This window comes from Grampus griseus, assembly GCF_964374135.1.
Source record: "Grampus griseus genome assembly, chromosome: 5".
Classification (NCBI taxonomy): domain Eukaryota; kingdom Metazoa; phylum Chordata; class Mammalia; order Artiodactyla; family Delphinidae; genus Grampus; species Grampus griseus.
In genome coordinates this window covers 135614715-135628090 of record NC_138998.1, presented here as the reverse complement: position 1 = coordinate 135628090, position 13376 = coordinate 135614715, and the positions used below count along the sequence as shown (strand labels likewise).

The 13376-nt window shown below is 39.5% G+C and overlaps 1 protein-coding gene across 4 annotated transcripts in view; it reads right to left on the bottom strand.

The window, feature by feature from the left end:
* The window catches only part of TTC3 (tetratricopeptide repeat domain 3), a 141034-nt gene that overhangs the window by 25974 nt on the left and 101684 nt on the right, over positions 1 to 13376 (bottom strand). For all 4 annotated transcript variants that reach the window (XM_082654211.1, XM_082654214.1, XM_082654213.1 and 1 more), the window contains one exon: positions 8631 to 8780. In XM_082654211.1, coding sequence (XP_082510337.1) covers positions 8631 to 8780 — 150 coding nt within the window. The remainder of the gene's footprint in view (positions 1 to 8630; positions 8781 to 13376) is intronic.

The following is a 13376-nucleotide window of genomic DNA, read 5'->3' as shown; positions in this document are numbered from 1 at the left end:
GGCTAAGAAACAGTCGTCACTTTCAGGGAGATCACAGTTTGGTGGGGGAAATGTGCATAAAAGATAATTACTACACCATACACAAAAATTAACTCAAAATGGATCATAGGCCTAAGTGGAGAGAGCTAAAACTATAAAACTCTAGAATACAGGAGTAAATCCTGGTGCTTGGTGATCTTGGATTTGACAGTGGTTTCTCAGCTGTGACATCAAAAGCATAAGCAACAAAAGAAAAAATAGAGAAAGCGGACTACACTGCAATTTAAAACTTGTGTGCTGCAAATGATACCATCAAGAAAGTGAAAAGACAACCCATGGAACAGGAGATAGAAGAAATAAAGTTGCAAATATGGAAGATGGGAGAAAATATTTCTAAATCATATATTTGATAAGCAACTTGTACCTAGAATACATATATATGAAAACTCTTAATTCAATAATTTAAAAACAAATAATGAAATTAATAAATGGGCAAAGGATTAAAACAGACATTTCTCCAAATTTTCCAAAGATATAAAAATGGACATTAAGCACATATAAGATGCTCAACATCATTAACCTTTTAGGGAAATGCAAATCAAAACCACAATGAGAAACCACTTTACACCCATCAGAACAGCTAAAATCAAAAAGACAGATGATAATAAGCATTAGTGAGACCATGGAGAGATTGGATCCCTCATACACTGCTGGTGGGAATGTAAGATGGTGCAGCTGTTTTGGAACAGTATGGAACTTTCTCGAATTCTTAAATATGGGGTTAGCACACGACCCAGCAATTCCACTCCTAGGTATATACCCAAAAGAAATGAAAACATATGTCCACAGAAAAACTTGTACTCAGATGTTCATAGCAATATTATTCATAACAGCCCCAAACTGGAAAGAATCCAAATGTCCATCAACTGATGAATGGGTAAATAAAATGTGATACAGCATACAAAGGAATATTATTCAGCAGTAAAAAGGAATGAAGTGCTGATACATGTTACTCGGATGAATGTACATGCATGGACCCTGAAAACATTAAGCTAGGTGAAAGAAGGCACTCACAAAAGACCACATATAATATGACTCCATTTATATAAAATGCCCAGAACAGGCAAAACCATAGAGTAAATTAGTGCTTGCCTACAGCTGGGGGAGGGAGGGAGGAGAACAGGGAGTGACTGGTAGTGGTTATGAGATTTCGTTTTGGGGCGATAAAAATGTTCTAAACTTAAGATTGTGGTGATGGCTACAACAGCGTGCATATAGTAAAAACACTGACTATATACTTTAAATGGGTGAATTTTATGGTATGTGAATTCTATCTCAATGATATTAACAAAATGATAATTACTGTATAATATAGTGTGAGGCACTCATTATCACCACTGCATTAATAAGGGCGTTTAACCAAGCCTGAGCTGTCGTCAGTGACTGCTTCCTCAACAACGTGATGCCCGAGTTGGACCCAAACAGTGAGGAGGAGTGAGCCAGGCTTCGGGAGGAAGAAGGCCACTTGAAGCAGAAGGAACAGTGCTGGGAAAAGGTCCAGAAGTGAGCAAATCACATGACAAGCACTATCCATTACGTAAGGAAGAAGGCAGAAGATGGAGTTAGGTACCAATCACAGATGGTCTCTTAAGCTCTTGGTAATTACTGAGCATTAGTGAATTACTGGTGCTAACCTACTGTGGCAGAGGGATGGCATTCACAGCCCCATCCTTCACCCCTCCCCATATCTACACCCTTTCTCATGGGACCTTGGCGTTCCCTTCACTAAAGAGGCAGTCTCTTCCCCACCCCTGGCATCTGGGCTGGCTATGTGACTTGCTTTGCCTGATGTGATATTAGCAGTGACTGTCCTCACCTGCCCTTGTACTTACTGGAAGATGAAAGACACATGGAGCAGATCTAGTTGCCCCTGTTGTCCCCGCTGAGGCCATTCTAGCACAGCCAAGAACAGCACAGCCCTAGCTGACCCAAAGGTGAAACAGTCTAGCCAAGCCCCATGGGGATCAGCTAACCCACAGACTCACACATTTAATATTCATTGTTATACATCACTGAGGTTTTTGTGGGTGGTTGTTACTCGGCATTATTATGGCGTCGATTAACTGACAGGCTGCTCATGAAATGCTGAGAAACGTTTTTCAACTGGTTGTGGAACGGACATTCTCTTAAGGGAGGACAAAAGCAAGGTATTTGGAGCCCGACACTCACCACCTGTTCTCCTGCTTAGTACTGGTGGGACTTGGAGCAAGATGCATTAGCAAGTCCGGCCCCCTTTTTCCTTATCAGTAAAATGGAGAGAATATTATATACTATACTGTAACACTAGTACGCTAGGATTGTTTTGAGATTAAATAAAATAATACATGTAAAATATTTACAACTCAGTATGGCACATAACATGAGCTCCATAAATGTTAGATTAAAAAAAATGCTGGTGCAACTAAGGAGCCCGCCTGCCACAACTAAGACCCAGCACAACCAAATAAACAAATAACTAACTAAATAAATGTTTAAAAAAAAAAAAAAAAAAGGCTGGGGACCTCCCTGGCGGTCCAGTGGTTAAGACTTCACCTTCCAATGCAGGGGTTGCAGGTTTGATCCCTGGTTGGGGAGCTAAGATCCCACATGCCTCGTGGCCAAAAAACCCAAAAAAACATAAAACAGAAGAGATATTGTAACAAATTCAATAAAGACTTTAAAAATGGCCCACATAAAAAAAAAATCTTAAAAAAAAGAATTTAAAAAGGCTGAACTTGGCAAGGGCAACAACTGAACAGGAGAACCCCACCTCTATGAAGACGTGAGCTGAGGAAGTTCTGGCAAGCAGGGGCCCAAGATTCTGTTGAAACAGGACAAAGTTCCAAATTCTACTCCATAAATTATTCTGGGCCAAAATTATTTTGACTGTGTTTTAAGAGTCAATGTCAACTAAATCCCCATCTTAGCTATAAGCAAACCCCATTAAAGCACCTGAAGAACATGTGACCTAGGAGAGATGGGGAGTGACTGCTTAATGGGTACAGGGCTTCTTTTTGGAGTGTTGCAAACGGTTCTGGATTGGATGGTGGTAATGATTACACAACATGATGAATATACTGAAAACCACTGAACTGTATACTTTATAGTGGTTAAAGGTGAATTTTACCTTAATAAAACAAGAAAGAACATATGCCCTTGAGCAATATGGCAACCAGTTATAACCTGCTGGTTGCAGGTGAGACGTACAGTAAAAGCAATAGGAGACTCTGGCTTTAGAATTGCTATTTTCCTCTGGCAGGGAATAGAGAATAGGCCCATCCCTAGCTCATGATAATCAAACTCCATCAGCTATATGCAATAGCTGGCCCAGATTCTTACTGATGCTTTGTAAACGCTCAGCGCTTTTCAAGTACTTTGTAAATAAGTGATTTTTCTCAAAGAGGGCATGACAGCATTCTGGGTGGGACAATTCTTCCTCCTTCTATACTTATCTCTGGCCATTCCCCACCCCTTTCCAACCACCTCTGTGAGTCCTCACAAAACTATGAAGTAGAGATTACATTATTAATGAGGAAACTGAGGGTCGAAGAGATTGAGTAAATTATTTTAGGTCACAAAGCTATTAAGTGGTGGTGCTGGGGTCACTAGCCAGGCAGTCTGACTCTTATTGCCCAAGATTTTTTTTGTTTTTTTATTTTTGGCTGCGTTGGGTCTTCGTTGTTGTGCATGGGCTTTCTCTAATTGCAGCGAGCAGGGGCTACTCTTAGCTGCCGTGTACGGGCTTCTCATTGCGGGGCTTCTCTTGTTGCAGAGCACGGGCTCTAGGCACGCAGGCTTCAGTAGTTGTGGCACGTGGGCTCAGTAGTTGTGGCTTGTGGGCTCTAGAGCACAGGCTCAGTAGTTGTGGCTCGTGGGCTCTAGAGCACAGGCTCAGTAGTTGCGGCACACGGGCTTAGTTGCTCTGCTTGCCTGAGTTCTTAAACGTGATTTGCTACTGCTTGCCTCTCTCTTCTCTATAAGGGGGAAGGGCTGTTGTATTTAATATATCCAAATGTGGGATCAAGAAACTTTTAAGTATTAGCTCATAACCTCAGTGATCTAAGAGAGTCAAAGGCCAAGGGAAAGATCAACAAAAGTGGAAACTCCTTTTTACGTTTATAAAAGATTTTCCACAAGTGAATTCTGAGTATAGTCATGATTAATAAAGAAGTGGCCACAACTAAACCTCATCTGCTCTTGTGCAGACAACAACCTAAGGATCTCAGACAAGCAATTTATCCTGCTAGGAAACAGGTATACATTTTACATGGAAAGTCTAATAACCTAACTGGCCTGTAATTTGAGGGACTAAATAATGGCTCTTTTTAAAAAATGGACTGACTACTCTTAAATACAACCACGTGGAACCTGACCCAGAGCCTTAGCCAAGTTAAAAAGCAGGTCAGAAGCCCAAGCCCACCAGCCAAAGCTGCTGCTCTCACAGCCCTCCTCCCTGCGCGCTCATTTACTGTACATTTCTTGGTCAAGTGTACAAAGAAGCCTTGATGAGCTGCACAAATACAGGACCCAGTCAGACCAGCAGTTTATAAAGCTGGACAAGCCTCTGCCAGAAAGAAAGAAACCTCACTCACCAGATGCCCACCTAAAATTAAGTGGCTGAGTCTGCAAATCTGCCCTCAGCACTTAATCGGGTGAACACAGGCATTCCCGCACGGATTTATTAAAACTGAAAACTGAATTTTCCTGAGGCAATACAAAGTTTACAGAAATATGTTATTTTGTTAAGCCCCCCAAGTAGCTTATCCAAATTAGTGTTCTGTGAGCCACTGTGCAGGGCTTTACTTTTGCTCATTTTTCCCTCTTCGCAATCAAGAAGACTTCATTCATCTGGGCAACTGAGCAGAAAGGCTGCTTCCTTCCAATTCTTCTCATTCTTCAAATCTCCCCAGTCTCATCCCAAGTAAAAACATGTCCTAAGGAATGTTATAACAGTAACCTTTACATACCAACCCTTTTCTTCTGGGCATACTTAAATCTCAATAAATGAGTTTATTGATTAAGGTCCCACAGCTCATTTTCCTCTACTTAATATGTGACGTCAGCTATTGACTCAGACATCTGGAACAAATTCTTCCTTTCTTAAATGGACTAACAGCCCTTTGTTACCTCTGTACAAAAGACCTCAGTTTTTACAAGCTGATTATAAAATGGGCAGAAGACCTGAAAAGATATTTTTCCGAAGAAAACATTAAGATGGCCAACAGGTACTGAAAAGATGCTCAACATCACTCATCATGAGAGAAATACAACTCAAAACTACAATGAGACATCACCTCACACCTGTCAGAATGGCTGTCATCAAAAAGAACACAACAGGACTTCCCTGGTGGCACAGTGGTTAAGAATCCACCTGCCAATTCAGGGGACACAGGTTTGATCCCTGGTCCGGGAAGATCTCACATGCCGTGGAGCAACTAAGCCTGTGCACCACAACTACTGAAGCCCGCGCATCCTAGAGCCTGTGCGCTGCAACTACTGAAGCCCGCACTCTCTAGGGCCTGCGTGCCACAACTACTGAAGCCCGCACGCCTAGAGCCTGTGCTCTGCAACAAGAGAAGCCACCTCAATGAGAAGCCCACGCACCGCAACGAAGAGTAGCCCCCGCTCGGCACAACTAGAGAAAGCCCACTTGCAGCCACCAAGACCCAATGCAGCCAAAAAAAAATTTAAAAAGAGCACAATAAATGCTGGCAAAGATGTGGAGAAAAGGGAACCCTTGTACACTGTTGGTGGGAATGTAAACTGGTGCAGCCACTATGGAAAACAGAATGGAGGTTCTTCAGAAAACTAAAAAGAGAGCTACCACATGATCCAGCAATTCCACTCCTGGGTATATATCCAAAGAACATAAAAACACTAATTCAAAAAGATATATGCACCCCAATGTTCACAGCAGCACTATGTACAATAGCTAAGATATGGAAGCAACCTAAGTGTCCATCAACAGATGAATGGATAAAGAGATGTGGTATATACACACAATGGAATATTACTCAGCCATAAAAAAGAATGAAGTTCTGTCATTTGGAAGAGCATGGATGGACCTGGAGGGTATTCTGCTAAGTGAAATAGGTCAGACAGAGAAAGACAAGTCTCTATTTTATTGCTTATTTGTAGAATCTAAAGTATAAAACAAACGAATGAATGTAACAAACCAGACTCACAGATAGAACAAATTAGTGGCTACCAGTGGGGAGAGGGAAGGGCGGAAGGGCATGATAGGGGTAGGGGGTTAAGAGACACAAAGTACTATGTATAAAATAAATAAGCAGCAAGCATATATTGTACAGCACAGGGAAATATAGGCATTATTGTGTAATAACTTTAAGTGGCGTATAATCTAATAAAAATATCAAGTCACCATGTTGTATACCTGAAACTAATATTGTAAATCAGCTATATTTCAATTTTTAAAAAAAGACCTTAGCTTAAAAAACAAATGTACCATGATTTCCTCACATCTATAATTCCATTCTCCCACTAATTCAATTGGGCCTTGCCATGAATCAGTATTACTCCAAGAACCAGTCACATGTAACTGAAGGTCAATCTTAACTAATGGAATTCAAGATCAGGAGACTCAACCAAGATACTCTGGGTGACTTTACAGTTCTAGTATGCCAACGCTCCATGTCTTATTTTTATATTTCCTGAGTAGTAGGATTAAGATGATGATGATAGTAGTAGTAATAATAGTGGCAGGCAACACTTAGAGAGCTCTTACTATGCACCAGGCAACGTTAAGTACCATTGGCCTTCTGTATCCTCAGATGTGGAACTCTCGGATACAGAGGGCTAACCATATTGCAGCACTGTATACAAGGGACTTGAGAATCTGTGGATTTGGGTATGTCTGAATGGGTCCTGGAACCAATCCCCTGCAGATACTGAGGGATAACTGTACTTTACAAGTATTAATCTAACCGGGCAAATGGGAGCTATTGTTACCCAAACTTTCCAGATAAGAAACTAAAGCACAGAGATGCTAAATATCTTGACCAAGATCAGAACTAGTATAGAACTAAGCCTGGATCTGAATCCAGTCAGTCTGACTCCAGGCCTCACACTCTGAACCACTATTGCTACACAATAAGTGTAGCAATACACTTACTTGTCTCACTATAAACAAGAATTTAGGGACTTGCCTGGTGGCAATGGTTAAGAATCCGCCTCCCAATGCTGGGGACGCAGGTTCGATCCCTGGTCTGGGAAGATCCCACATGCTGCAGAGCAACTAAGCCTGTACGCCACGACTACTGAGCCTGCACTCTAGAGACTGCAAGCCACAGCTACTGAAGCCTGCACGCCTAGAGCCCATTCTCCACTGCAAGAGAAGCCACCACAATGAGAAGCCTGCGCACCTCAACGAAGAGTAGCCTCCACTCGCCGCAACTAGAGAAAGCCCAAGTGCAGCAACGAAGACCCAACGCAGCCAAAAAAAAAAATGCCATGAATTCAGAACACAATGATAAAAAAATTTAAACAATAATAATTTAACTTGGAGCTTAGTCACCAGAAAATACTTTTGGTTTTTTTTTGGTATTTATTTATTTATTTTAACATCTTTATTGGAGTGTAATTGCTTTACAATGGTATGTTAGTTTCTGCTTTATAACAAAGTGAATCAGCTATACATATATATACCCATACCTCCTCCCTCTTGAGTCTCCGTCCCATCCTCCCTATCTCACCCCTCTAGGTGGCCACAAAGCACCGAGCTGATCTCCCTGTGCTATGCGGCTGCTTCCCACTAGCTATCTATTTTACATTTGGTAGTGTATACGTAAGTCCATGCCACGTTCTTACTTCATCCCAGCTTACCCTTCCCCCTCCCCATGTCCTCAAGTCCATTCTCTATGTCTGTGTCTTTATTCCTGTCCTGCCCCTACGTTCTTCAGAACCATTTTTTTTTATTCCATATATATGTGTTAGCATACGGTATTTGTTTTTCTCTTTCTGACTTACTTCACTCTGTATGACAGACTGTCCATCCACCTCACTACAAATAACTCAATTTCATTTCTTTTTATGGCTGAGTAATATTCCATTGTATATATGTGACACATCTTCTTTGTCCATTCATCTGTCGATGGACACTTAGGTTGCTTCCATGTCCTGCCTATTGTAAATAGAGCTGTAATGAACATTGTGGTACATGATTCTTTTTGAATTATGGTTTTCTCAGGGTATATGCCCAATAGTGGGATTGCTGGGTCATATGGCAGTTCTATTTTTAGTTTTTTAAGGCACCTCCATACTGTTCTCCATAGTGGCTGTATCAATTTACATTCCCACCAGCAGGACAAGAGGGTTCCTTCAGAAAATAGTTTTAGTTAAGCAAACAAACTGAATTATGATATATGAAAATTCAGATTCACAGCCCTTTTCTTAGACTGCAACTTGTAGAGCTTCTAAAACACTGCAAAAAAAATACTGTTACTTTAATATGTCATAAAGAAATCTGAAATAGGCAACGAGAAAGATTCCTTTTGTTTAGCCAACAATGCAGTAGCCCAGCTAACTGAGGCTACACGAGCACAATTCTCCTAATGATACCGCATGCTATTAAAGAGGGTTTCAGATAGGATTACCTTGTTTTCTTCTAGGTGCCTTTTCAACTTTTCTTCCAAATCCTTGGTTTCTTCTGAGCCCTTGATATTTCTCTGCTCATAATTTTCACATGCTTCCTTAAGCTGCTCTTGTAAAACTTGGTACTCCTTTTCAATCTGTGAAATACTCCCCTAAAAGTATAATACAAAATTATCTATTAAAAGTAGTTTTAAAAGCCTATTTCTGATCTTGTTCTGAACTGTCTCTTAAAATAAACAAAGGAGAATATATGGCAGATGAAAATTTACAAGGGAAATGTCACAATAATTCAAGAATTAAAAACCCATTACACTGTTTATCAAAGCCAGCTCTTTATTTATTTATTTATTTCTTTGGCTACATTGGGTCTTAGTTGTGACATGTGGGATCTTTGTTGCGGCATGTGGTGTCTTTTTTTGTTGCAGCGCACGGGCTCAGTAGTTGCAGTGTGTGGGCCTAGCTGCCCCGCGGCATGTGGGACCCCAGTTCCCCAACCAGGGGTCAAACCCATGTCTCCCACAATGGAAGACAGACTCCCAACCACTGGACCATCAGAGAAGTGCCAAGCCAGCTCTTTTTTTTAAAAAAAAATTATTCATATTACTGGAACTCACAAGGAAACTTCTCAATATGTACCATAATTAGCTCTGAATATTTGTTTTAGAAGAGTCCAATATTAAATTAACAGTTTGATGTGAATGTCATCCTCCACAATTAACATCAAGAACTACTTACCAGCTTTAAAAACTGCAAATTTATGCATATTTTAGATATGAACAGGACATATTAATTTTGGCCCTACTTTTATAGTGTTTCAAATGGATAGTTGCTGCTATTTTTAAAAGACGAGTTAAAATAGTATCAATAAATTATTTACATTTATGTAACTGTCTCCCAGACAGCTTAAAAAAAAAGCAAACAGGGCTTCCCTGGTGGCGCAGTGGTTGAGAGTCCACCTGCCGATGCAGGGGACACGGGTTCGTGCCCCGGTCCAGGAAGATCCCACATGCCGTGGAGCGGCTGGGCCCGTAAGCCATGGCCGCTGAGCCTGTGCATCCGGAGCCTGTGCTCCGCAACGGGAGAGGCCACACAGTGAGAGGCCCGCGTACCGCAAAAACAAAACAAAAACAAAAACAAAAAAAAGCAAACAGAAGTCATACTGCAATGTGAAATGTTGGCAAACAATGAGTAGCATTTATGTATTTTTTTAAAGCCTTTCATACTGCTAAGACTGGCAACAATCACACATTTGTGTCTGAAAGAAGCACCTGTTTGATGCTGGCAACTCCTCCCAGCTGCAGGTAACTGCTCTACCAAGATACGAGGGGCCTTGGCAGCCAGGCTTTGTAAATCTAACCCAGTGGCACAAACTTGGTCCATCTTCCCCATCTCCTGCACCTCTCCCAGCATCTTAGCATCTTCCAAGTGTAAAAAAGCACGGAATCAAGGTTTTGAAATTCTGTAAATTATCAGAGAACCATGCACTGTGGCCAAGGTGACCATACGTGCCAATTTGCTGTGAAGAGTCTCAGTTTTTGTCATCCAGACTGAAAGTTCAGCTCTACGAATACAGCCCGTATTTAAATAATCAACTAAATGGTGAACCTTACTATGACCCACAAGCAAGCCTTTACAGTTTTAGATCTTAGTTATTTCTGTTTTCAGTCTCAATTCAGCAAAAGGATCACAATGCAACTCAGTATTATGAATTAATTCATATGCCCCAAATTGCTAACAGAGACAGGCAGCAAGTTATATGCCATCTCTATGTTTTGATACTTAAATTTCACCACAACTGTGTAAGAGGTATGTTATTTTCAGTTTTTAAAGATCAGGAAACCAAGGTTTAGAGAAGACAGGCAACTTCTCAAAGTCCCAGAAGAAAGCAGCCGTGCTGGGGATAATTTTAAGTCTCACTGGTTGAGAAACCAGCAATCAACTATGCTAATGTCAAGGTCTTGAAACTAAGAGCTAATTTAAGAAAGCATTCGTGAATTATCCCAATACTGATGAGAATATTTATATGAGGGTAAAAACACTGGCTCAAACAACACAGCGTACCTGGTTAAAGCTAAGTAGTGTAAGAACTCAATACCACTCATTCTACTTGGTATACACTCATATTCAGACAACAATGTTCACCACAGCACTGTAAGCATGAAAAGCTAACATAATCTAAATGTTCGACAAAAGAAATCTAGTCAAATAATCTATGAATTCATATAATGGAATACCAAGTATGCATTAAAAATGTTGGTGAAAAATTGGTATTTACTGACATGGAAAAAAGTCCACAATATATTAAGACTGAAAATTTCAAATGTAACATATATGGTATGATACCATCTTTTAAAAAGCATTGCTAAAATAAATAAATAAATAAAATAAAATAAAAAGCACTGCTAACTTAAATGCCAATGTTAAAATAAAACCTGGAAGGCTGCACATCAAATTCTAACACGGGTGATGGGAATGTAGATAATTTTCAATTTCTCTTTCATAATTTTCAGTATTGTTCATTAAAAAATTTAAGGGCTCTATATTATATTTTATAATTGGCTAAAACTGTAAAGCTATTTGTAAAAATAGTAGCAGGCAAGATGAAGTTCTAACCTTACTTATTCCTAATTAATTACACACCTGATACTATAAATCACTCCTAACCAGTGATCATAGAATTGCTTCATTTTTAAATGACAGAGTAATATTCATTATATGGATGTACCATAATTCACTTAACTAGTGAATATCGATGGATATTCACGTTGTATTCAATTTTTTGTTGACATAAATACAGATAAAACAAATATACAAATATCCTGTTCACTGGTCTCTGTACACATATATGAACACAGATAAATTCCAAATTGCCTTCCCCCAAAATTTACATTTTTATATTCTTTCAATAATGTATAAATGATTGTTTTTCTTACTTCCATTGGGGTTGGGCACCATTTTATATGTTTAAAAATTATCCTTATTTCTTTTATTGCAGATTGTCTATTCCCATCCATTCCCATTTTTGTGTCAGAATATTAATTTTTTCCTTATTGATTTACAGCAACTTCATATGCTAAGCAAGGAAATTAGTTCTCTGTCCTATGCTGCAAATAATTTTCCTAGTTGGTCATTTGTGTTTTGATGCTGTATATATTTGTTCATACATATATATATGTTACGTGCATGTACATGTGTGTGTAAACACATATACACAAATACTTTTCTGTCCTGCTGTTCATTAATCTTATTTTAAAAATTTTCCTTTTCTTCTAGGTACTCTTCTAGGTCCAGTTTTTAATATTTAAATATTTTATCTGCCTGGAATTTATTCTGGTATATGGAATGAGGTAGGGATCCAAGTTAATTTTTTCTAGATGGCAACGCACGTCTCCTAACACCACGTATTTAATAATCTACTTTTTGCTCACCAACAGCTAGCATTTTTATTAGACCTTAAATTTCTATATTTTGTTCTACTGGATTCTTAGTCTAATGGTCTATTTATGTGCTAGTATAGATTTATATTACGTTTTGATACCTACCTGCACAACTCCCCTTCTTATAGTTTCTTTTCCATGGGCATTCTTGATGTTTGTTTTTCCATATGAAGTTTAGAATCAATCTGTCCAGTTTCAAATAAATTCTATGCAGTAGCCAGCCACCAAGGTGGCCCCCAAGATCCTTGCCTTTTGGTATTCATGCCATTGTATAATCCTCGCCTACAACGTATCAGGGTTGGTGGGTTGGTCTATGTGACCAAGACAAATACAGGAGAAGCGATACACTGTGACTTCCTAAAGTAGGTCATGAAAGCCACTGTTACTTCTGCCTTGGATCACCCACTCTGGGGAAAGCCAGGCCTCAGGAGGACACTCAAGCAGCCCTAGGTGGAGGTCCACAGGCAAGGAACTCATGCCTCCTGCCAACAGCCAGCACCAACTTGCTAGGCGTGTGAATGAGCCATCCTGGAGGTAGCACCTCCAGTCCCAGTTACTCCTGCAGATGCTTGAGCCAAGGTCAACACCTTGACTGCAGCTCATAAGAAATATCTGGAATGACCCAGCTAAACTGCTCCTCCATTCCTGACTCATAGAAATTGTGAGGTAGCTTGTTATGCAGCGATAGATAACTAATACACTCTGTTCATGTTTGTTTTGAGACTGTGTTAAAGTAAAATCTTTAGAGAGAACCAATCTCTTTAATAATAGGTCATCCTATTCAAGTACACTGAACATTTTCTCATTAAGTCTTCTGTGTGTCTCAGTAGCATTTTTTCACAGGTTTACATATTTTATCTTTTTGATGCTATTGAAAATGTAATCTTTTCTTTTAATATAATTTGCAATGGGTTGCTTATATATGGAAAGGAATTTTATCCAATCAACCTTCTGAATTATCTTACATTTTGGTATTGGGTTTTCGGTTGATCACTTTGGATGTTCCAGGGACACAGTCTTAGCCTCTGTAAATAATGATACTTATACCTCCACCTTTAAAATCTTATTTTTTTCTCTTATCTGATTTTTTCAGCTAATATATCTCCAGGATAATAATAAATATTAATGATGATATATAACCTTTAAGCAAGATGACGCATTTGGCTTAAGAAAGATACAAGCATGTTGAAAAGTATTCATCTATTCCCATTTGATTATGAGTTTTAGTCAAGAAAAAAACTTGAATTTTTTCCAATACCCTAACAGCAACTATGGAGTCAATCAAATGACTTTTCTCTTAAGATATGTTAA